The 25750-nt window shown below is 42.0% G+C and overlaps 1 protein-coding gene and 1 long non-coding RNA gene across 2 annotated transcripts in view; one reads left to right on the top strand and one right to left on the bottom strand.

Moving 5' to 3' along the window:
- Positions 1 to 2472: 2472 nt before the first annotated feature.
- On the top strand, positions 2473 to 24542 carry Slc14a1 (solute carrier family 14 member 1 (Kidd blood group)). Its single transcript, XM_027935648.3, has 9 exons — positions 2473 to 2619; positions 5986 to 6142; positions 6674 to 6863; positions 8978 to 9106; positions 10864 to 11056; positions 13580 to 13727; positions 13944 to 14078; positions 20546 to 20595; positions 22491 to 24542. The coding sequence occupies exons 1-9, from the start codon at positions 2473 to 2475 to the stop codon at positions 22662 to 22664; spliced, it is 1323 nt and encodes a 440-aa protein (XP_027791449.2). The 3' UTR covers positions 22665 to 24542.
- The window catches only part of LOC114092977 (uncharacterized), a 20475-nt gene continuing 17684 nt past the window's right edge, over positions 22960 to 25750 (bottom strand). The window contains exons 2-3 of the long non-coding RNA XR_003582835.2: positions 24712 to 24995; positions 22960 to 23275 (exon numbers count right to left, since the gene is read on the bottom strand). This is a non-coding gene — a long non-coding RNA (uncharacterized lncRNA). The remainder of the gene's footprint in view (positions 23276 to 24711; positions 24996 to 25750) is intronic.

Below are 25750 nucleotides of genomic sequence, written 5' to 3'. Positions count from 1 at the left end.
GTTTCAGGCTGTGCTCTTGGAATAATTAAGTTGGAGATGAGCATTTATATGGCTCAAAAGGAAAATAAAAGTGGGATGCTAGGAACTGCGCTTTCCAAGTATGAATTCACGGGCTCTTCTGCAGGTGCTGTCATGCTGAAGGGACTCTGCCTCTGTACCCATCAGGGAAAACGGATGGGTCTCCACTGCAGCCACAGATTTGGCAACTTCTTGCAGCTGCACTTTCTGGCATGTAAAATTCAAGGCTTCTAGGAGAGCTGTCTACTGAGAAGCGAAGAGTTTTGCACGGGAGTTAGAAGTACCTGACAGCATTTTCTTTGTTTCTGATTACAGATTTAAAGAGAACTGAGCACTTCTGACACTTACAATCAAAAACTACCTAAAATAAAGATTACAGTAAGTACCAAATAAACATCAATGCTGAAAGTCTTTTTAGTATGATGGAATATGAATGTTTAAATACTTCTATATCCATATCCAAAATTTTGTATTATTTTTGAAGTGATACTTGAGGCACAGAAAATTGAAGACTCGGGTCTCTTCAATTGTGCAAATTTCTCCAATAATGCTCATAATGGAATGAGTTTCATTCTGTGTAATAAAATAGGAAATAGCAATTGAATTGAAATCTTGATATTGTTTCGTATCAATGCTGAACACTGCCACATTTCGCTAGTGATCTGGGCTGTGAAAAGCGATTTCCAGCTTCTGCTGGAAAGCTCACCAGGTGCAGCTTCCAGAATATTCTTGGGATGTTACATGCAAACCTTGCTCTTGCTATATCAGTACTGCAGAAGAGTGAGGTTCCCTTTGAGGTACAGGGAGATGTTTGCTTATTGGAGAGTAACTGTTTCCTTGGGAGGGTATAGGATGAAATTTGGGCTGGCTGAGCCTTTTCTTTTTTGTTGTTCAACACCCCTACACACACACCTGGGGCAACCATGAAGAAAGGTTCCTGCATTCACTACATGGCTGAGCCCTGGCATCCACTGCAGACCCTACCATATAGAGCAGCTCCTTCTAGTTGACTCGAATAGAATCTCGGGCAGCAGTAATGTGCCTGGCCCCAGACGGAGGACGAAGAACCACCAAGGCTACCCATTCCCTAAGGCATACTCTGCCTGCTGCTTGCTGAGTGAACATCAACAGCTCCCACTCTGAACCTGAGTTTTCTCTTCTATAAAATGAAGCGTGGTTACTATGATTCTCTATAATTCCAACTAGCTCTCAAATTTTCTTTCTCTTGGATCTAAGAAAATATTGACATTGAGCTCAATGATGTGGTTCTCTGAGTTTCGTGTGAGTTTGGTGATGGACAAAGGCAGACACTGGGGGTGGGGGCATAGGCTTCTACAACAAGAGGGGGTCCACCCTTCTTGTCTTTCTTTCCTTCTTTTTTGTTTTTTCAAAACCTGTATATGAGAGCCCTGCCATCGGTTTTCTTAATGCTATTCTTTATCAAACAAAAATACTTGCAGAGCAACTCAGACACATGAATTTGGTATATAACTAGCCAGATAATTTAACATGGACACACACACACACACACACTTTTTCCTAAGACATTTCAGAAATATTTCCACAACTGTACACTTCTAGAGCTACTCTGGTGAAGTTTTCAGGTTTCACATCAAGCCAGTAGAAGTAAAATAAACGAAAGAGGGAAGAATAAAGAAATAAATACCACACAGACAAATTTTCTGAACTTCTGAAGGAAGAAGGGTATCCTTGGAGGCAATGAAAGAATAAGAGAGGAAGAGAAAGAAAGGAAGGAAGACAGAGAGAAAGAGAAATTTTTAAAACCTGCCACACTTGTTGAATTCAACTAACAATTGTTTATTATTAATGGTGATATTCGATATTTAAGCATTCTTAATCAGATAGAAGGAAAAAAACGCCATTTCTTGGCCTCCTAAATGGGCTTTTGCTGTGTGTAAATAGTGCAGCTAGTATCTTATTGAAGAAAACAGAGGCCACTCCATGTCTTCGCTATCTCACACTTGATTAAGACTGGGCAACTTGTCTCAGTGTTGGTCCCCCATATAGAACCCTAAATTTGCCACAAGCACTTTGGAGCCTGAGCTCACCTCTCCCTTTGGAGAAGGCTTCACATGGGCCAAGCCTCCTGCCAGCAGAGAAGAAAAACGCAGCAGAACCAAGCCTGGGCCTTGGGCTCTGCGCAGCAGCATGGTGGGCTGCCATTTTTTTTTTTTTTTCTTTTTAAGTAAAACAAAATGAACATTCCATTTCTGCAGTCAGCTCCTTGTCTCTCTTCCCTCCGGCTGCAAGCTCTTTGATGAGGAGGAGGTCTGTCCTTGGTGTTGGAGGCCCTGTGCAACCTCCAACACCGGGGCCCCATTGCCCCCCCCCCCCACTGCCCCCATCTGGGCTTTCTCGTGCTCACTGGAGCCAGGGCGCATCCTGCTGATTCATGTATTTTTGCCCTTTGTCATGTATGGAGAAAAAGGAAGGATGAATGGACGGTCTTTGATTGGTGGCGCTGGTGACGCCCGTCATGGTCCTATTTGGATAGACCCTTTTGGAAATAAAGCTGGTGAGGCAGCGCACGAAGGCTTTGCCCGGCTAAACTTGGTCCTGGCCCATGAGCCACAAGAACAGGTATGCTTTCCCCTGCAGCCTCCTCTGGGGAACCTGGGAGCCTGCTGCAAGCTCTGGTGTGTCTTTTCTGAGAAGAGCCTGGGAAGTGGGGGGTCAGCAAGCTCCGCTGAGCTCAGGGCTTTGGGCTGAACCAAAGGCCCATGATTCCTGTGCCAAAAAGCCACGTGGTATTGCCTGTGGTTTAGAAGTCTGACCACTGAATTGGGGATTTCTGAAAGCCTTGCAAAAGCACGGGAACCATGGCCTGGGATTTTACATTTATCCTGCTCCTATTAGAATTCTTTTTATTTTATTTTCCTCTCGGTTGAAATGTAATGGTCTATTTAGTCGGGATCAGGCAGAGCATCTCCATAGCCTCTCACTGACTTCACATGTAGAATGTGTGGAACCCTAAATTTCCCTAAGGAAATGCACATATTCTAGCATGATCAAATTCTAGAGAATCGCAACTTGAAATTACTGATTGCTCCTAACCAGTTCTCCTGCCTCAGTTCTAGAACAAGTATCAAGGTTCTCAGGGTTTTGAGAATGTTTGTTGAACTAGCAGTTCAGAATAAATGGTTCATGAGATCTCTCTTGAACGCAGCCTCTTTCTCAAGTCAGGAGAAGCCCCTGTCTCTAGGGCATCATAGCCCTCCCACGCATCCCAGCACATAGATATTGGAGACACAAATAGCAATAATAAGCCTTCTGTAGGTTGGGCTGTGGATTTTGAACAAAAATTATTTAGTCTTAACTGGAGGTGGCTGAGCAGGGGACTCAGGTCATTCAGGTTCTCAATCACGTCTGGCCAGTTACAGTATCAGGTTTTGAATCCGTATCTCTAAAATCTCTGAGGTGATGGGGTATTTAAAATGCTCTAAAACAAACAAATATATCCTGGAAATTTTGAGAGCATGAATTTTATTCTGGAATTTGTTCTGTAGTCAATGGGAAATACCACTCCCCCACCCCTCCCCCTGTTTTCCTTGGAATCTGTCACTTTTGGGACCTTATATATTCAGTATAGAAACTCCAGGAAGTTGTGGCTTTGTGCTTTTTGTGGTTACCTGGACTGAAGCCCAGGGCCTCTCATGACTTGGTATGGCTTTGAAAATGGGTCATTGAGGAAGGGGCTTACCGTGCCATATTTTCAGTTGTGAGATATGAAGAAGGAGATGTCTGAAAATAAGAAATAGTCATCATTCAGACACAGTATGAAATAAAGAGTAATTTTTCATAAATGCTTAATTACTCAAGTAGTTTCACATCTTCACAGGTATAATAAAGTTTAGGTTCCTGGCCTCCAGCAGTTTCCAATGTTAGAAATTCTTTAGAAATTTCACAGATATTGGTGTTTGACATTGTTTTGCCAAAACAGAATGAATGACCTTGGCCCACATTGCATTGTATAAATAACTTCCACTTCGTGCAACAATTAATGGTTCACTATTGTTTAAAAAGCAGGATGATTAGTTGGGCAGTAAAGTAATACAATTGAAGTATAATTGTTACTCAGAAATAAATCAGTTACCCATGTTTATTTCTGTGCTGGGCTTAATAAACACCAAAACAAGAATCAGGATGTTAAAAAAAAAAAAAAAAGATGTAACTTTATCTGTGAATAGCAATTTGATGTAGCAAATGGAATAATGATGAGGTCAGAAATAGCCATGAGAACCCTTTGTTCACAGCCTTGCCTTGGGGGAAGATGAGCTGGTTTTCTGCATAAACTTTGGTCATGTCTTATGTGACTGTGACTTCGGTATTCTATATCTGTATGTTCTAGGGTCTTATGATTTGGGGTTTGCTTGCTTCCTATTGACCTGGCTGTGCTCTGGGCTTTTCTTTCACACCCAAGGAGCTTTGGCCATTGTCTTTCTCTGTTTCTGAAATTATACCATTGATATTCTTTTATATCTACTACCATAAAACCCTCATTTTGTCTACGCAGTACCATATTGTTGTCGGGTAACATTACATACTTACTGTATAAAATAGTCCCATAGTGAACACAAGCTGTGGTTTCATCGTTTGTCTTTTGCCAAGGCATGCTTACCATAATTACACCCTATAAATCCTTATACCATACAATCCTTAGATTATGACTGGCTTTTTTTTTTTTTTAATTTTTTATTGTTGGCTGTTCAAAACATTACATAGTTCCTGATATATCATATTTCACAATTTGATTCAAGTGGGTTATGAGCTCCCATTTTTACCCCATATACAGATTGCAGAATCACATCAGTTACACATCCATTGATTTACATATTGCCATACTAGTGTCTGTTGTATTCTGCTGCCTTTCCTATCCTCTACTATCACCCCTCCCCTCCCCTCCCCTCCCCTCTTCTCTCTCTGCCCCCTCTACTGACATTCGTTTGTCCCCCTTGTATTATTTTTCCCCTTCCCCTCACTTCCTCTTGTATGTATTTTTGTATAGCTCTGAGGGTCTCCTTCCGTTTCCATGCTTTTTCCCTTCTCTCTCCCTTCCCCTCCCACCTCTCATCCCTGTTTAATGTTAATCTTCTTCTCATGCTCTTCGACCCTACTCTGTTCTTAGTTACTCTCCTTATATCAAAGAAGACATTTGGCTATGACTGGCTTTTGACGGCATAACCTTTCTCAGTTTCTATATCTTTGTGGAATATCATTCTTACCTGTGTTTACACATTTAAATGACAGGTTCCAAAAGAAAAGAAGATCTGAGACAGTTGCATGATATAAGAACAAATTTCATCAGTGTTGGATTTGGAGAGTGGGGGTGGAAGGCTGGTTCCTTAAAAACTTAGGAAGATTCTTAAAACACACAAACTGTTTTGTTTTTCTTTTTGAATTTCCCCTTCAAAGTCTTAAATAAAAACTAGTATTTTGTCATTTTAAAATTTAATTTAAAAAGGCACTTTCCTTGGAAAGTAGCTAATCAGTCTGCTTTGGGAGCAAGTCATTCTGTAACTTGATCTTGCTCCTCCTTTAATTGACAGTATGAAGTTCAAGCACTTGATTTTAGCTCTTCCCGTAGTGTTATTTGGCTTGTCATGTTAACATTTTTCTTTCTTCTCAATTAGACCGAGCCCTTGAGTACAGGAAGTTGGGGTTCAATAAATGTTTATTGAACTAGAAATTGAACCTTATATTATTGCAGTCTAGAACTTTCTCATGGTAGCATTAAAGACATTGATGACCAAGATAGTGTGGAATTTGAGTTTGGATGATAATCTCCATGATGTTTCAGGAGGAAAACAGGGCTTTTTTAGTCCCATGAGGCATGTCCTCATGGATGTATTTAAACTCCTCTTTTGTGGCTACTGTAACTAGGCCCTAGTTGGCCCACCTGGAAAGTTCTACATTAGGGATATTTATGAATTTTGTTCTTCTCTGAAGGATCCAGAAGAAGAACTAACGATGGAGGACAGCCCCACAATAGTCAAAGTAGACCACAGTGAAAACCAGGCTGCATCATGTGGAGGGAGAAGGTGCATCCCCAAGACAATTGGCTATGTCACCGGTGATATGAAAGAATTTGCCAGGTGGCTTAAAGGTATCTATGCATCCATCCCTTGGAGAAACAGGAAAAGTGGCTTTGGGGAAATGGTTGACTGACAGTTCTACTTACATCTTTGGTTAGATTCCCCATTACTCTTCACTCTCTTATTTTTTATCTTCAACCTTCAAACCTCTTGATATCTTTTCCTGGAATAGTGGTCAGGGCCTGGATCCTCCTCAGAGGAAAGCAATAGGCTCCATCTGTAATTTCAGTACTTAAAAATGAAAATTTTACTATAGCTAATTTCATTCCTTTGACTTAAGAATCTGTACCTCTGAGGGTGGTAAGTAAGTACGTTAGACTCTGAAGCTTAGATTTCAGTAGGGACAGTATAGGTTTTGCATAAAAAAAAACAACACAATGATTTGGGGGATCTGGGTGCCACTAAAGAGGCAAAGGGTTTAGAGGAAAGAAGCTTAAGGAATATCAAAAGTCAGTTTCATCTCTGAGGGACCCTGGTGTTTCTGCTCGGGGTTGGGGGTTGAAGTGGTCCTGCCACATCTTAACTTATCTCATCTATCCCAGACAAGCCTGTGGTGCTCCAGTTCGTCGACTGGATTCTTCGGGGCATATCCCAAGTGGTGTTCGTCAGCAACCCCATCAGTGGAATCCTGATTCTGGTGGGACTTCTGGTCCAGAACCCCTGGTGGGCTCTCAATGGCTGTGTGGGAACAGTGGTCTCCACCCTGACGGCCCTCTTGCTCAGCCAGGACAGGTAGGCACATCTGTCTATGGCATTGTGGCTCCCTTTCTGAGATAGTAGCCAACCAGCCACTGGGAGCGGTTGACAGCCACACCCTTCCTGGGAGAAACAACCTTTACTCCACAGATCTCTTCCTATTTGCCTTGAGTCAGAAGTCAGGGAATCATTTATTGTCTCTTATTCTTAATATCTGAATAATTGGCCAGTTTGAATGATGCCACATTCTCACGATAAGACAGGGTAGCCAAAACTCAGCTACAGGTGATTACCAGAAGAGCTTCTAAGGTGATCTTCTTTAATGGTCAATAAAATTATTGTCTTCAGCATTTTGTTTGAGCAAAAAAATGCATATGAATTCATGAAAGGCTTAATGGCTTTTTAAAAAGCCCTTTATATTTTGCTTCATCATTAGTTTAGCAAACTCATTCTTCATAGACAATGCAAAGTTCAGCTCAGCTCTCAGAGGGACAAATCTAGTGTCGTTCTAGGATCATGCTGTACTGAATAATCCCTCATTGGTTTGTTCCAGTGAAATATGATCAACCCCACTTCCTTGGCACACTATTTCAAAGATAAGTCATATTTGCATGTTTGTTTTCAAATCTCTTTGACTTTCTTTGGTTCGAAAGACTACACTAAAATGACATTTCTGTTCCAAGTGATGACATGTCATCTTCCTATTGCTTTTGCCATGGCTTCTCCAATTTGTAGATGTCACCATTCATTTTTCATTGACCAAACTCAGGCATTAACTCTCCAAGACAGTTGTCGAGAGGGCAAGTCTTTGCATAGCTCTCCACTGTCAGCCTGCATAGTCCCACTTTCTGGATTTCAGCAATACAATTTCCCAGGTTCCCTGAAGGATTAGTGAAGGGAGACAAAGGACTTTTCAACAGGGAGTCCCACCTCTGATGTTCTCACCCCAGTAAATGCATGTGACATCAGCATTGGTAGCTCCTGGCCCAGTTAGAGACAAGAGCCAAGACTTCTCTCCCTGCCCTTCCCATCCCTCCCTGCCCCGTGGCTCCCTGGATGCAGGCTCTGCATTTGACTTTCCTCACTCACCTCACCATCTTTGCCCCCTCCCCACAGACATCACCTGAAGATCCAAGCTCTTGGGGAGTAGACCCTGTGCCCTTCATGGTCATTGAAGTGGTCCTGCTACATCTTAACTTATTTCATCTATCCCAGACAAGCCTGTGGTGCTCCAGTTCGTCGACTGGATTCTTTGGGGCATATCCCAAGTGGTGTCATTGCCAACTCCAGGAGCCCTGAGGGGGGCTGGCTTAACAGGCCTGGGCTTATTCTATGGAAATATTCCCATTTCTCACTCAGGGTTTCTAGTCCCCAGTTATGAAACAGGAACCATTATGGCCAGAGTAGACACCTACCTATAGGAAAATCTTTAAAAGTGAGATTAAATATCTAGCAAAGAGAGATTTCAAAAAGAGGCACTAAACATGCATGTCATTAAATGTTAGGGTACTTTGCCAAGTAAAATATAAGTAATTATTTTTCTTCGCAGTAACTTAGAAATATATATTTCACTATGAGATATCAGTGCATGAGCAAGGCCCTGGGTTCAATCCCCAGCACCAAAAAGAAGAAGGAGGAGAAGGATAAATGCATATTTAGACACAGCAATATGAAAACATATGCTAAATTGAAAGATTTGGGAGATTAATGTTTATAAAGATACTATATTTACATTTCAGGAATCTAATCGGTTGCACCAAAAAATCAGGGTTAGGAAATAGTTTTATATGCAAAACAAAACAAACAAAAAAAACTCTACTTAATGATTTAAAATAAATAATAAGAACTTTCTGCAAGAAAGATTAAATGAAGCAGAGCAGGTGGCCTGGCCTATTCCCCCTCCTCCCTCAGACCCTCTACACCTGTCCTTGGTTGTGACACCTATGGAGAGGGTTGTTCTACATGCACATTTGAAGTTTTATCTATGTGTATACTTCCTGTTTTTATTAGTATTTATATGATGCTTAATAGTCTTTGAAACATTTCCAAGTATAATCTTATTTTCTAATGTGAATGTGATCTAGAAGTTACAAGTATAGTTGACATGCAGGCCTCCCCATGTCTACTTGTGCTGTGCCTCCTGCCTACAGGTCTGCCATAGCAACTGGGCTCCATGGCTACAATGGCACCTTGGTGGGATTACTCATAGCTGTCTTCTCAGACAAAGGAAACTATTTCTGGTGGCTATTATTGCCTGTATCTGCTATGTCTATGACGTGGTAAGTACCTGGTTTTCAAAATGCCTCTGAAAAAATTGTAGAGGGAGGGGCTGGGGATGTATCTCAGTGATAGAGCCCTTGCCTAGCATGGGGTAAGGCCCTGGGTTCCATCCCCAGCACCATTAAAAAAAAAGTATGGAAGGAGGAAGAAATGAGGGGTTGGTGTTTAATGGGTCCAAGTGTCCATTTTGTAATATGAAAACTGTCTTGTGAATTGACAAGCTGTATAACAGTGACAGTTGTATAACAATGTGAATGTACTTAATGTCATTGAGCTGTACACTTAGTAATAGTTAAATGGTAAATTTGATGTTCTGTGTATTTTACCATAACATTTTTAAAAAATAAATAACTTGGGGGAGGGGTACTAGGGATTTAACCAGTGTTGCTTTGCCACTAAGGTATATTCCCAGCCATTTTTTTGTTTGTTTGTTTTGTTTTGAGACAAGGGCTTGCTAAGTTACTTAGGACCTCCCTAAAATACTGAGGCTGACCTTGAATTTGCAGTCCTCCTGTGTCAGCCTCCCTAGTTGCTGAGATCACAGGTGTGAGCCATTGTGCCCATCTGAAAATAGAGAATTTTTAAAAAATTAGATTCACTAATTTAAATTTCCGCTGGAAATAGTAATAACCACCTAAAATTGTATGCTTCCTTCAACCAGTTATTTGGCCTTCTACCAGTTCCTCCAATACCCTTGTCTCATCCAGAAGTTCTCAGCCCCAGATACACATTAAGCTCACTAATGTATGTGGCCACAAACATCACACACTCACACCAATCAGTATCCTGATGTGATTGGTGATCTTCCCAGGTGATTCTAAAATATACCAATTCTAAAATATACCAATGTTGAGACCCACCCTCACATCAGTTGTTCTCAAACTTGAGTACTATCAGAATCACCTAGAGGACTTATTAAAGCACAGGTGGCTGCTCCCCATTCCCAGAGTTCCTGGTTCAGTTTGTCTGGAGTGGAGCCTGAGTACTTGCATTTTTAACAAGTTCCCAGGTAATGCTGATATGGCTGGTCCAGGAACCCCATTTTTAGAACTCAGCTGTGGCCAGTGGGTGCTCACCACACCTCCCACAACCCAGGAAATCTGGAGTTCTGATCTTAGAAATGTGACTTCTTGATTGGTTCAATAAGAGGGAGAGACACAGGCCCAAGGACCACCCAAACCAGTCCTAAATTTACAGACCAGGAAACTGAGGACCTGTGTCTTGCTTAAGGTCACAACACTTGTCAGTGGCTCAAAATTGTCAACTCTGCCCGCTGAATAGAAAATCTCTTTCCTCTAACCTACACTACCTGTATCCTTCCTTGGGCAAGTATTTCTCTTTTCCCAAATAAGATGTGCATAATAGATCCATGAAGAGATGGATGCAGGAGTCTGGTATCATCTGATGGGAGGAAGGGACACATGATCCAGTGTTGCAGGGCACCTTAGCTCTGTATATACTTTATTAAGTACTTCAAAGGTATTTTTAAAACCTTGATGTAGAATTCACTCTGAGCAACCCCAGAGTATATTTTTTCAAAAGCCAAAGAAGCTAAGAGTTGATTTTTTTTTGTACTGTGTTTTTGAATTATCGTTTCCATGATGAACATATCCCATATTTCCAGTCTGTGGGTGGTTTGGCAACAGAACACTTTAGGCACATACTGGCAGGCGAAGCAAAGTCCTTGATGGTATAAAGACCCCGTTTTCCAGTCTGGCTTGTCACATCCAGATTGTTCTGTTCCGTTCCTTTTTAGCCCAGTTTTCTCGAGTGCATTGAGCTCAGTGTTCAGCAAGTGGGACCTTCCCGTCTTCACTCTCCCTTTCAACATGGCATTGTCAATGTACCTTTCGGCCACAGGACATTACAATCCATTCTTTCCAAGCCAACTGATCACACCTATAAGCTCAGTTCCCAATGTCACCTGGTCTGACCTCAGTGCCCTGGAGGTAAGATGCCCTATTTTCTCACAATCCCCTTTCTCCCTTAAAGACACCCAGGTCCTCTGGCTCATTGCCCACGGGTATCTGAGTCTCCTAGATACTCAGTACTTCATGGTCTTTCTGCCTTCTGCTTACCATCTAAAACAATGGTTCTACTCTGGAGCTTTGGTATCTAAGGGATTTTAAAAAATAATTATTTGTTCAAAGCTAAAATTTTCCCCTTCTTAAAAAAAATCCACAGTGCCATCTCCAGAGTATAGCACCACTGGGATTCAGACACACTGTTGTGAATGGGATTCAGACACACTTTGTGAGCTTGGCCCTTATTTGGGTGGATGTGATGGAGACTAGGAATCAGGATGGTGGCCTCTGACCTGGAGCTCAATCTTCCATGACCTGGTTCCTCCTGTCAGAAGCACTGCGGGCTGACTCTCACTGCAGAACCTCTCTGTTCTGCCTTTTCTTCTGGCTTAGCTCATACAGTGTGCAGAGTAATCCAGGATTCTTGGCTTTGGTAAGCATCAGAGTCACCCAGAGAATTTTTTAACTACCAAAACAAGCTCCATCTCAGACCCTCTAAATCTTAATCCCTGAAGCTGGGGTCTGAGAACCTGTATTAACAAACCCCCCAAATTGTGATGCAGGCCTGACTTTGAGAACCACTCTATCCCAGGATACAGGGTGCAAAGTGTCTCTTTGCAGATGGGTGTGCATGGAGAGAGGACAGATTCTTAAACCCCTAGTTAACCCAAATTGAGTTACAGCTCTTCCTGCTTGTGTTTATGGAGTAAATATGCTTAAGGTTTCTTGATCATTAAGAACAAGAGAATACTTGAAATCAGGAGAAAGCCAAAGAAAACTTACCTTTTTTTATGTGCAAAAGACTGGCTCTCCCTCTCTCCAGTTAGGAAACACCCTCTGCTGTGCTCTTTGCTGAGCAATGAAAATACAAGAAAAACTCATGAGCCTTTGCTTCCTACCCAAAGAATGAATAGGAGCTTTTGGAAATAGCCAGAAGGAAATTTTTTTTAAAAAAGTATTAGAACTACTTATAAAGAAATAATTTATAAAATAATATGAATCTCTCTAGAACTGTTGTGTCTCATATACAGCCTCATATGGCTCAATTTAGATGTAAATTAATTAAAAACTCAGTTCCACAACTTCACTAGCCACATTTCAGCTGCCTGATAACCACAGGAGGCTAGTAGCTCCTGCACTGGACAGCGTGGATGTAGACAATCTGTGATGGACAGGCTGACCTGGGGCAGGGGAGGGTTTGTCCTCTCCTCTCTCAGAACCTATATCAGCATGCTTACTTGACATCTCATTCAATTTCCCCACCCCCCTGGCTACCTGAGGGATAGTTATGCTATTAAGTTCAGAGATAAAAACCTATACGTTCTTTGCCTGTGTGAAGCTGCCTGTTCTACAAGAAACAAGCAGGAAATTATCTTGTGTAAACACAAGGACCCAGCCACGTCCAGAGGAATTTAGAGCCCATGTCTGGTGTGCTGAGCAGAGACCCTGCCAGCATGTGTAAGCCAGTGTGAGACCCAGCCTAAGACACGAGGGGAAAGGACACATCCCCTGTGCCAGAGCCGGGGCTCCCTCTGTCTTTACCTGCAGAGGGTTCTTGCCTAGAGGCACACATATAACCCAGAACAGGTGAAGGGGCCACAGGAGAAGGCATCTTTCAGGAATTATCCTCACTCAAAATGGGAATGTCAAGGTGATGATATCTATCCTGGCCCTATCAAGAGTATTATTATAAAAATTATCATTTGAGTCAAATTCTGTGCCTTCTTGAGAACTCCCATTCTGTGAAAACTTTAAATTCAGGCCTCAATCACAAAGTAGAATTATGACATTTGTGTGTATTTTTGTGTTTTGATGTCTGACTGACAGGTGTTAATAACTGGAATAAGTTACGGATGTGTTTAAACTAATACATGTCCTACTTAACATCAAAAGGGCAAATATGGTCCTGATTCATGACCTTGCTTATAATCTTTTCTAAATTGTGTCTAAGATCATTCAGCTCCAGGTCTCTGGCCCTAGTAGAAGCCCTCAAATTGCATGGTAGTAATATTTCTATTGAATAGGAATATTCAATAGAATTGATTATTGCCCTCAACACCATTAGATAATTTGAAGCAAAAGGAGCTGTAGTTCCTACTATCCTCAGCAGAAGCTGTGACAGATCCTCACAGCCAGAAGCAATGACTATACTGAGAGCCTCCCAGTGATCGAGGCCAAGGGCAGGACACATCAGGGAGTCAGGGCGCACAGGAGATTTGGGAAAGGCGTGCACAGCTGCACCAGGGAAGGGCAGATGTACCTGTGTGGATAAAGCTAAAGAAGGATGGAGATTTTGTTTTTTGTAATTAAAGGAGAGAATTTTAAAGATTAGTTAAAACTGATCTGAACATGAGAATGCTAAATCTAGAATAACACTGAGTTTGGGGGTGTCCTGTAGGTTTTATGATCAGTCATTTGGGAGCCTCAGTTTTGTACTTGATTTTGCAGCTTTTGAAGTCCCTGCCGGTGGGGGTTGGTCAGATATATGGTTGTGACAACCCATGGACGGGGGGCATCTTCTTATGTGGCCTCCTGCTCTCCTCCCCCCTCATGTGCCTGCATGCCGCCATTGGATCACTGCTGGGGATAGTCGCAGGTAAGCACAAGACTTGCCAAATACTGAGCTCCTCTGGCATCCTGTGCATGGTCTCCGGTGTCTTCTGTACTCCAGACCTTTCTTGAAGTCTCTGCTTCCTGGGGACCAACGGGAGATCTGTGATGCTCCCCCTGACCCCAGGACCACACCCCTGTCTCATTCCAGAGCATCCTCCCTTTTGTCCAGAGAACTGACCACTTCTGTCTTGCCTAACAGGACTCAGTCTCTCAGCGCCATTTAAGGACATCTACTTTGGACTCTGGGGTTACAACAGTTCTCTGGCCTGCATTGCAATTGGGGGAATGTTCATAGCTCTCACCTGGCAAGCCCACCTCCTAGCACTTGCCTGCGGTGAGTATCCTACCATGGGGTAGGGGGAAGGTTGCTCCCAGCAATGGGACCCACATCAAGGAATTAAAAAGGACTGTGTAAGATTAGAGCTGGAATCCTAACTCGGCCCACCTGAGATTTAATGGTGTGAGCAGGTCAATGATGTCCCCTCTCTGGGAGTATTAAAGTCACTTTTGCCTCCCTCATTGTGAAGTTAGGAGCCTATGGAGTCATGTTGACAACACTACATTATGTATATTTGGGGGGCCTGGACATCAGATTTGTCCTGCATTCTTTGTTTATTGTTTAACCCCCAAAAATAATTAAGTAAAATAAGCTAAATATCAGGCCATGTTTCTTGGCGAATCAGGGGGAAGTACAGGTGGCACTTTGAGAATCACATTCATCCAGCTGTCCTCACACTTCAGCAGGCACAGAATCCAGATCACTGGGTCTCACACTGTGTCTGCAACTCAGAGGTAGAGGCAACGGAGAGGCATCTGTCTCTAGCAAGCTCCCAGCGGGGCCAGATGCTGCTGGCCTGCGGTCCACACATTGAGAGCTGATTTTTAAAACCTTTCCGACCCAGGACTAGCCAGACTCTGCCTGTCAGAGCTGGAAGGCGTCCTGGGAGAATTCCAGTCCAGTCTTCTCACTTCTCAGTTTGGGTAAGGAGGACAAAGGTTAAAGGAAGTGAGGAAAGACCTTCCGCACTGGATTTTCTAAGGGTAAACCCAAACCTACCAGCCAGAACCTGCAATTGCTCACCCTGCCCCTGGCTGCTCCTCTGTTACAGCATTAGGCCCTTATGGCAACCCCTCAGGCTAAACAGACCTCAGGAGATTTGGATCTGAAATGCTGGTGGCTTCCCCAAGCTGATTATAAAGCGCATGCTGCTTTATCCTGAGATGTAATTCAATGTAATAACAGTATTTAAGATAATGCTCTGGAGTGGAAGGAGTGATACTCCTTTAGATACAAAAAGGTGAGAGGGATAGTGGAATGTGGGAAAATTATTTCTAATCTGGTGGAAGTATGTGTTCAGAGTCATTTTCTCACCATTTAATTGATCCAAGCTACCTAAGTAGTCATTACAATGGTGGATCACATTTCAGGCAAGAGGTAGAGTGGGATTTCTGCCCTGGTCAGAGGTGAGATGGAACCAAGGGTTGGTAAGGCCCCATTCAATTGTGATTTGTGCTATAGCAAAGCTAATAGTACTCAGGCTGTGGGAGGCTGAGGCAGGAAAACTGCAAGTTGAAGCCTCAGCAATTTGGGAGATCCTAAGCAACTTAGTGTGACCCTGTCTCAAAATAAAAAATAAAAGGGCTAGGGTTTAGTTCAGTGGTACAGCACCCCTGGGTTCAGTCCCCAGTGCTGCAAAAGGATAAAAATTTTAAAATAAAAATAATTTTTTTTAATTTTAATTTTTTTATTTGTTTTAATTAGTTACACATGACAGTACAATGATCTTGACATATCATACATTTGAATCAGATGGGGTATAATTTCTCATTTTTCTGAGTGTACAGGTTGCAGAATCACATGGGTTATGCAGTCACGTATATACATACAGCAATAATAATGTCAAATTGAAAAAAATTCAATTGGTGTCACCACTTAGATGTCATTCTGTCAGTTTCTTTATAGTTACTCAGCTGTTTCACCTAATATCTGTATCTGTTTTGTTCACTCTTACATTTGTTCACAAGTTCAAGGCTAAGAAGCTGTGGACAGATTCTGTGGTCATCTGAGCTTAGCTGGGTTAGACACTCTCATCCTCCAACCTTATAGCTTTATTCTGAGACTGGTTTCAGACCTCTATTTGCAGTAACAGCAAATAAGTATTAAACAGTCATGAGGCAACCCAAAAGCTTTAGGTCCCAAGCAGTTCCTGAGCACAGAGAATGTTAGAGTGGACAGTGGAGGCTGGGGAGTAAAGAGGGGAGCCTCTGCAGAATTAGTTGCATAACAAAGAGAAATCTGCAGCACAGGCTCCTCTGGGGGAACGTCACAGTTAGAATCATTTCAGAAGTCCCCCCTAGAGATGGTGGTTTTTCTGTGAGTCCTAAAACATTGGAGGAGGAGTTGTGTTTGGTGGAAAGAGTAACACAGTTCAGTGTGGTGACAGCCTGAGTGCATCCTTCAAGGTCAGGCAGAAACTCGGTCACAGGAGATATTGATGTGGTTTGGCAGACCTTGGAGGGGGATGTGTTTTCCCAAAGTTGGAATATCTTCCTTATTTCCTTTATGATAGTAGTGTGGTCTTATTGTACAAAACAAACAAAAATCCAATCTGTATAAAGAAGTATAAAGTAGAAAATGAAAATACCAGCCAGATGCAGTGGGTGTACACCTGTGATCCTAGCTGCTGGGGAGGCTGAAGCAGTAGGATGGCAAGTTCAAGGCCAGCCTAGGAACTAGTGAGACCCTATTTCAAAATAAAATAAAAAGAGACGGAGATGTAGCTCAGTGGTAGAGTGCTTGCCAAGCATGCAGGAGGTTCAATGCCAAGTAACAAAAAAAAAAAAAAAGTAAAAATATTCCATTCTACTCCCTAGGTCCAATTTTTTCACCTCTCTTTTATTAAATTGACACTTGTAGTAATTTGGAAGATCCTTGATAATCTCCCCATCTCGAGGACTGTAACTTAAGCAGAGTTTCACAGTCCCTTTTGTCACATGAGACGACACAATCACAGGTTCTGGGAATTAGGATGTGGGCATTTATAGGGGGCACACTTACCTTCCTTTGGATAGAACAGATATCTTTACTAGCATAGAACAGTGGTTAAAGTAGTATATGGAACTAGTTCAGATCATCACAGACCATGGTGTCAGACTTGTAGAATCAAATCCCAGCTCTACTTAGCTTTCTGAACTTAAGCAATTTATTTAACTTTTCTGTGTCTCAGTTCTACACTTTAAAAAATGGGAGTTAAGTACCTGCCTCATAGAACTGTTCTGAGGATTAGTCCATGTGTACATAAAGCACATTAAACATAAATAGTGTCTAGCAGCTTGTTTGCATTATTTAAAACTGGAAATTTTTTTCTGGTGGCTTTGCATAACTTACAGGAACCAACCTTGCTTATTATTTCCTCTCAATTTGTTAAATTTCTTTTTTTTTATTTTTGGTATTGGGGATTAAACCCAGGGGCACTCTACCACTGAGCTACATCACGAGCCTTTTTTAATTTTTTTATTTTGAGATAGGGTCTTGCTAAATTGCAGAGGCTGGCTTTGAAGTTGCTGGGATTATAGGTGTGTGCCACCACACCCAACCTCAGTTTCTTTTTTTTTTTTTTTAATTATTTTTAGTTGTAGATAAACACACAGTATCTTTAGTTATTTGTATGTGTGCTGAGGATCTAACCCAGTGCCTCACACATGGGAGGCCAGTGCTTTACCACTGAGCTACAGCCCCAGCCCCCCAACCACAATTTCTTAAATTTAACAATCCCTTTATCTCCTCCCCAATCAGGACGGATATCTCAGCCTGCTTTACCTCCTCTGGGGAGGCCTACCCACTAACATCTAGGGAAACCATGTTGATATTGTACAGAATTTTCATTTGGGGTTTATTATGCTTTTTTGAAAACTTGCTTTTTTAGGAAACTATAAACTTTACTGATTTATCTTTTCACTCCTCCCCACCCCCCCGGCCATGTTCAGAGAGAGTTTTGTGGGAGTTTTAACACCCTGTGTGTCTTAGAACATCTTTTCACTCTTATTTCAATTTTAGTTTAGCTGAATGCAAAATCCCAGATTTAACTTTTATTTTTCTCAATACTTTGAAAATTGCCTCAAAGAGTATTTCATTGTCTTATACCCAAAACGGTTATTGAGATGTCTGAAGATAATCTAATTTTTGATAGAGGTGATTTCATTTTTCTCTCTGGACTCTCCAAATTGTCTTTTTACATAAGAGATGCTTTTCTATGGTCCATCTATCATGGATTTTGCATTTCCGGTGTTATTAGGCACTCAGATCCTCTCAGGGTGAGCCCTCTATCTTCCTCTAATTCTAGGATATTGCTGGTTTTTAATTTTTCGGGTCTTTTCTCTCCAATCATTTATCCCTCCCCTTCTAGGGCTCTTAGTCTTTGAATGCAATACTTTTGCATTGACTTTTTCAGCACTCTGGATGTTTTCTTACTACTTCCGACTCTTTATCCCTTCACAAGGATCTCCAGGTTAGTTGACCAGCAGATCCATCTTTGGCTCCATCCATTGGGCCAGTCACCTCACCTACCAAGTGCTTCATTTATGATTCACTAATTGATCTTATCTGCTGTCAGTTGTTCAGTTGTGCTTTCTCTCCTGGTGTTTGCTCCCCTTGGGTGTCTCCTTTTCTTACCCTGGGAGATTATTTCCTGTGGACATCAGCAGTTTGGGGATGAGTCTCAGAGTGGGGAGCAAAAGCCAGGTATTAGCTGGCATCTGTCCTGGTGCGTCAGGGGAGGGCTGTACCTTCGGGAGCTCCAGGCAGCAGAGACAGCCACGCTGCAGATGTGTTTTATCACGAGCACTCACTTGCTGGGGGAAATTCACAAGGCTTCTACTTCAGGGCCATTTCAAACACTGCTACAGTGAATATTTTGGTACAAATATCCTTGTGTACTTTGTGCAAGTATTTCTGTAACATATTTCTAGAAGTCTAACTGATGAAGCAAAAGGAATGCCAACTTAATTTCCATAGATGCCAAATTCACTGCCCCCAAAGGGCTGTATCCCTCTCCACTGCTGCCAACAGTGTGTGAGAGCATCTGTATCTGTTTGAGCTCCAAGGGGTCCTATCAGACTTTTTACTCTCTGCACATTAACTTTTGAGACAGACTTCCAGCCCCTCCTGGAAAGCAAGTCTAGCATGTAAAAGGCCACAGCAGGTTTTAGCTTGTCCATATAACCCTGACACTGCCAAACAAAAGGCCGCTCTTGTCCACAGGGGAAATAAATGGCCAGCCTGGATTACAGAGCGGTCCTTTCATTCACTCCAAACATGTTTATCAAGAGGAGAACTAAGAAAGCTCTGATGGCACCTGGCAGAGCTGCTAGGCAGTGGCCCATTTTGTTATTTATCTGAGGACGCTCTAAATACATCAATGGTCGGGTTACAGTAGGACTCATGCATGACAGTCCACTGGAAGGGACATCATCCATGAAGAGCAAAAATCCAGTCAACTTTCACAGTCCAAGGACCTTTTTTCTTCATCAGCTACCAAGAATGCTGTCAGGGAGTCACCCGTAAATTGCCTATGGTGTGTAGAAGTCCCCCTCCAATGTCAGGCTTTCCCAGTACTTAATGGACAAGTCTTAATGGACAGGTACCACTGCTTAATAGTCGGGCACTCTTGCTGTGGAGAAAAGAGCAACTTAGACTTGGAGATCACTTTAAAACAGGGCAACTGCACGAAACAGGAAAGTGCTGAAATTAGGCCTTTGAAGTACAATAGGCATTAAAAGGAGAAATGGAGATCAGGTCTTATGTGCTCAGGGAAATGTTTCTCAGGAGCTGGCACTTGAGACAGCAGAAGGCCCAGGAGGAGTGGTTGAATGAATGAAGGTGATCTTAGAAATGAATGAGATTGATGAAACTACAGAGGGAAACCTTCCAACCCAAGTGGTGAGCACTCCTCTGCGCAGATAGTAACTGTCACATGGTAAGAGGGATGAGTTCACAGCTGCTGTTTGTGGAAATGCATGCATTGATTTGAGACTCATCACCTCCTTGGAAAGCAGATCTTCAAGCTGCCTTTTACCAGATGACAAAACTAGATCCTGAGAAAGACATGGATTTGTTATTCAACAAATAAAATGGGAGAGCTGGGATTTGAAACCAGGGCTGTTTTGCCAGATGGGGTGGTGAGCCCCTGTAATCCCAGCTACTCAGGAGACTGGGGCAGGAGGATCACAAGCTGGAGGCCAGACCAGGCAACTTAGCAAAAAGGGCTGGGAATGCAAATCAGTGGTACAGTGCTCCTGGGTTCAATCCCAGATATATAGATTTTTTAAAAAAGATATATAGATATATTTCCTAGATTCAGGGAGATTATATAGAAACCAGGTTATACCCAGAAACTCAACTATACTTGGATTAAACAATGAGGAAGTTTATTTGTCATGGACATACTAGCCATAACAACAACAAAATAGCACCACAGACGACCTTTATTGAGCATTTACTATGTGCTAAACATAAGCATTATTTCCTTTGTTGCTTTTATCAACTCTATGGGATAAACCTTTTACTTCCATTGCATAGGCAACAACATGGAAGCTTAGACAGAGTCTAAGGGCAGGATTTCAATCCTGATAGGGCAGGATTTGAACCCAGAGTTTCTGACTCTAAGTTTAGTACTTGTAATCGCGGTGTGGGGCTAGCTGGATATATGTGCAAATGTGCCTTCCATTTGTTCTATATTGGAAGGCAGTCTTTCCTGTGATTCAAAATACATCTCCCAAGCATTCTTTCTCCTTTCTTTGTAGCCCTGTTCACCGCCTACCTTGGAGGCAGCCTGACACATCTGATGGCTAAGGTAAGTTTGCTTCAGTATCTCTGTCCCGAGTATGATTGATCAGCTTTGAATTACATGGAAAACGCTTCTGAAGTCCACCTGGGCAGCATCCAGTGACAGGATCCATGACTGTGATGCCCATTATTCCTCACTCCTCCTCCTTCTGGAGCTTCTGGGTCACTCTCACCTCCAATATCACAGTAAACTTTAGTCCAAACTGCAATCACCAGGCATGTTACAAATATCAGATTGCATGGTTTAAAGAGTAACTTTAACAATACTTTATCAATAACTGAATAACATTTTATCAAGTTCATAGTCTAACTGTGTCAAGAAGTTGACCTTAGAGTACCTTTTACTCAAACAGAAAGCCAGAACTATATAATAATTGAGAAATCAGGAAAGGGGAAGAAAGATAATTGACTAAAAACCCAGATGTTATTATTGTCGTTTTAAATCCAGTCAATAGTGTTTTGTGGTTTGTTTTTGTTTTGTTTTGTTTGGGGGGAGGTGAGGAGTACTGGGGATTAAACTCAGGGGCACTTGACCACTGAGCCACATCCCAGATCTATTTTGTATTTTATTTAGAGACAGGGTCTCACTGAGTTGCCTAGTGCCTTGCTTTTGCTGAGGCTGGCTTTGAGCTCATGATCCTCCTGCCTCTGCCTCCTGAGCCACTGGGATTACAAGCATGTGCTACTACATCTGGAAATAATTTTGTTTTGTTTTTTTACTTCTGGTCTTTATTAAATCCTTCATCTGTTGTCAAATAAGACTTCTAAGGCATGGCTCCTGGACAAATTATTCAATAGGCACAATCTTTCCCATTAACTGTCTCTTGCCACTCTTTCTCTTTGTAGAACTGTCCTCCTGTCCTTTGACCTTCTCTTGTCCCTCACTCAAGGAGCTCAGTCTCTCCTGTTTTGAGAGAATCCTCCACCTCCGAATGCCTGAACTTTCTTCTCAGCCTCATCCACCACTGCAGGATAAAAAGGGCCAGTTGCTGTCGGCCTCGTCCATGTTGATGTGTTCGTGGCTGCTAATGGGTCAAGATAGTACCTGGCTCTCTCAGTACTAGTATAGAGAGTTTATCTGGGAGGGTCTTTATGGAGATATAGCATCTTTAAAATGAGAAGCCAAATTCCCATATAGGATGGGAAGTATATCCAAGTCTCATGGAGTTCTTTGCATTCCAACAAAAAAAATTTACAGGTGCCAGTCCATAGGCTATATTGAACAAACTGCTGAATTCATTATGAGATTTTGGAAAGTACAGATCCTTAGGCCCAGTCCCTCATCTTTCTGATTGAGTGGATCTTGTGTGATACTTGGGCATCTGTTTTTTTGAACTCCCCCAGATGATTCTGATGTGCAGTCAGATTATACTCCATCACACTCCACAGGGCATATGCATAGGACTAGAGCTAACCAGTGGGTATGCTCAGAACTGAGTGAGTCACCATGGTCAGCACAGAAGGACCTACCCTAAGAAACTGAAGAGTCTATTTGGGAGACAAAATTCAAAGAAGTGAAACAAGTGGAGTCCAGGACCTAGACTGAGTGAAAGTCAAAGTAAATGGTCACCATGGACTTGACCATTCAGAGGAAGTCTTTAGCAATGCACTAAGTGTCTTTTCCATGTACCAGGTGTCCACATCTGGTGTGGGAATTCTGGATGTATGAGAAGTAAGGAAAGAAAAAATAGAGGCCTAACTGACTATCCTAAAGGACACATGAAGAGACTTCCATTGTTAAACCCCTGAGATCTTAGGCTAGACCTTCTTGGGCATAAGCGGAATCCACAGCAATGCCCCTGGTACCCCCGGCCCTGCCAGGGTGAAAGTATAGAGTGGTGTTGTGTGGATTAGCTTTCCAAGGGGATCTCAAAGGAATATGTGGCTTCTCTCTTTTCCCAGGTTGGATTGCCGGCTGGTACCTGGTCCTTCTGTTTGGCTACACTTCTGTTCCTCCTGCTGACCACAAAAAACTCCGGCATCTACAGGATGCCACTCAGTAAAGTCACTTATCCTGAAGAGAACCGCATCTTCTATCTACAGAGCAAGAGAAGGATGGTTGAGAGCCCTTTGTGAGAGCGACCCCACCCACAGCCATGGTCACGAGTCATTTCTTATGTTCCCATTGACTTACAGAGTCTCAGCAACTGTGGTTTTCTACTGGACAACTTCATACTGACTGTTAGCAATCTGTTCTTTTGTTCACTTTGCATTTTGCTTTTTGACTCCAGGAATATCCTGAGACATGAGGACCACGTCCAGGTGACATGCTGTAGTGTGGAATTTGAAACCCCAATGAGAGTTGGCGCTAAGACTGTAATGTATTTATAAAGTCAAATGCTTCGATAGAAAGACCTAGTGAACACAGAGCTAACTATTGATATTTATTGATATTCTTGGTGCTTAGTTGGCCAGATCATTTTATCAGTATTAAAAATTATGCTTTATAAACCAACTAAGCCTTAAGGAATTCACAAAATTGAAGTTCAATCCAGAATTCTCAGATAAGCAGTATGGTTTTTTAAAATTAATGCAAGTTACATGTTGCAGTTTTGATTGACATCACAAGGGTGCAGATAGGGTGTGGGTAAGTTCTCCAATTCCTCAGCAGAATGGCCTCCACGCTCTCCAGTGTGTGTGTCACATACATTTATAGGAGATGGTTGAGTTTCTTCATGGTGACAGAACTGTAGAAGGGGAAAAGGGATTTTATCAAAATTATTCTGAATTGCCACTTTTCTTGGAGATTGTGAAGGATGTTTTAGGTAGTTCATTATGCTTTCTATAAGAAATAATTTCTTTCCAACATAAAATAAGAGAAGTTCCTGACTTCATCAATCCCTAGGCATTAAAGAAAAATGTACATATTTATAAACTACTCAGCATAGGTATTTATAAAATGCTCAGCATACTGTACTGTAATCCCTCCTTTGATCTTACAAATACACAGAATCATCATGAAACTCCAGAGCCCTTTAAATTCACATTTTTAATTCATTTGAGGATGTCTTTAAAGACTGGATGTTAAAGTGAGTTTGCTTATAGATCTTATTTTTAGAAGTTGTTGAATTTCTTTTACAAAATCATTCTTTTCTGCACCTTCGTAATATTATCTCTCAGAAATGAATGATATTTGAACTACCCAAAGAAATACAGGTGAGGAATTCTTCTCTTTTGCTTTTCTAATTTAAAAGCTACAAGTTCTGTAAAGGTTCTATGGCTAACTGTGCTGAAGAGTGAGAGGAAAGTGAGCTCATCACTGCCACCTCTACTCCCTTCAGCTTTGTATTTTGGGGGGTGAAAAATTGAGACTTTGGAAGTCTCAAGATTTTTCCCTCTTTCAGTCGTCAGTGCTCAGTACAGGATACAGTTTTGCTGGATGGATAAACAAGTAGGGCAGTAAGTAACCCTCCAAGATTTTAGAGAGAAATTCACTTCTTCCTTTTCTTAGGAAAGCAAACAAGCAAACACTATTTCAATTCTAACACCTGGTGACCAAAACCTTTTGAAACTATAAATTTGTAGCTGTCATAAATGTAATTAAAAAGTTGAATTTTCAGTGTTGGGACTAATATCTCTCTTGTTAGAGAATTTGCAAAATAAGAATTGAGAGAAAGCAAAACTAAGCATAACCAGAAATTCCCAGCAGTGAAGAGTCCAGGCACAGCAAAGAAAACCAGACGCCCCTAAAATAGACCCAAGGTGACCTTCAGAACAGAGCTTTGATGTGCTCATGGAGCATGTTCTCCCCATGCACTCACACAGATCTGCCAATAGGAGCATTTTAAAGCCTTGTACATTGCCTTATTTAAATGATATTTTCTCAAGCTATTTTTGTTACTAAGTATTATCCTAAAATTAAATGAGAATTCTTAGGGAGCATTTATATTTTTTTCTGTTATCTGTATAACAAATTTCTATGTAAGTATTTTAATAAATTATATTCATAGCTCAGCTTTGTATAATGTGTCTTTGTAGCTATTTTGGATATGAACAGTTGCATACATAAGTATGTACAGCTCATACATTCTGACATGCTAGAGCCCTTTTTCCTCTCTTAAACTTGGTACTAGCACCAGATGTGTAGTTGGGCAAACCCTGTTCAACTTTCAGATTGACAGACCTAATTCTCTTGGATGTCCTCTTAACCATCCATTGTTCTCCCAGATCAAGGATGAGGATGAGCTCCTGAGGACATTTATAGATGTTCAGGACATGCCCCTAATGCTGTGAGTGAGATCCATGTCTTAAGGGCCAACTTCCATGCAGTCCCACAGTTCCAGGCACCTCCATCAGAGCCAGCCCTGGGCGTGACATGCCTCAGGGGTCAGCTCTCTAGGACAACCCTCTTCTTAGAATGTTATATCTGAAGCCATGGCATGCTTGTCTCTGCCACCTCCTTTCACCCTGAAAGAAAACATGGTGCAATGTAAATGCACTTCAATGAGTCTCACTGAGGAGTTCCAAAGAAGCCCAAACAGGAAACAGACAGCCATCATGGGATGCCCCATGGAATGATCCTCTGTAACAACAAACCCTCTCCTGCCTACTGTTCCAGAAAAATACATTTACCAGCATAATCCATCCAAAAGATAGCCCCTTTCATGTGAGAAAGAAAAGATTGGGGGGTTTGAGTCTCCAAACATCATATCTTTATGAGCTATAGGTGCTAATTTGCATGTTACCCACTATTATGGTGGGATATACCCCCAAAGTCAATAAGTCATAAACTTAATCCCCAACAAAACAGTGTCAAGTGGCTTTACGAGGTGATTATATCGTTAGGGTGATTAGATCATGAGAGTCCTGGCCACATGAATGGCTTAATGCCCTTACCATGGGAATGGGCTAGTTATCACAGGAGTACAGGAGTGTGTTCTTTCTCTGCCCACACACACATCTCCTCTCCCTTTGTCCCATGGATTATACAGCAAGAAGGCCTTCACCAGATGCTGGCACTATGATATTGGATTTCCCAACATTAAGAACTCTGGTATTCTGGCAGCACAAAATAGACTAAGACTCCCATGATACCTGACTAGCATGGAATAGGCCAAGATTGCATGGGGGCTTCTTACAGACAATCTGTGAGAATGTTTCTGTGGTGAGTAAATACAGAACAAAGTCTTATGCACAGGAATGTTTTCAACTTCCCCCCTTAT

Source organism: Marmota flaviventris, chromosome 16, assembly GCF_047511675.1.
Source record: "Marmota flaviventris isolate mMarFla1 chromosome 16, mMarFla1.hap1, whole genome shotgun sequence".
NCBI classification, from domain to species: domain Eukaryota; kingdom Metazoa; phylum Chordata; class Mammalia; order Rodentia; family Sciuridae; genus Marmota; species Marmota flaviventris.
Note: the sequence above shows the minus strand (reverse complement) of the source record. Positions and strands in the feature narration are given on the sequence as shown.

Excerpts from the sequence above, each read along its gene's own strand:
- Slc14a1 (XM_027935648.3), top strand. The coding sequence starts at position 2,473 with ATGAATGGACGGTCTTTGATTGGTGGCGCTGGTGACGCCCGTCATGGT. Across the intron at positions 6,143-6,673 it reads ATTTGCCAGGTGGCTTAAAG|ACAAGCCTGTGGTGCTCCAG; the intron begins GTATCTATGCAT and ends CATCTATCCCAG. Across the intron at positions 13,728-13,943 it reads ACTGCTGGGGATAGTCGCAG|GACTCAGTCTCTCAGCGCCA; the intron begins GTAAGCACAAGA and ends CTTGCCTAACAG.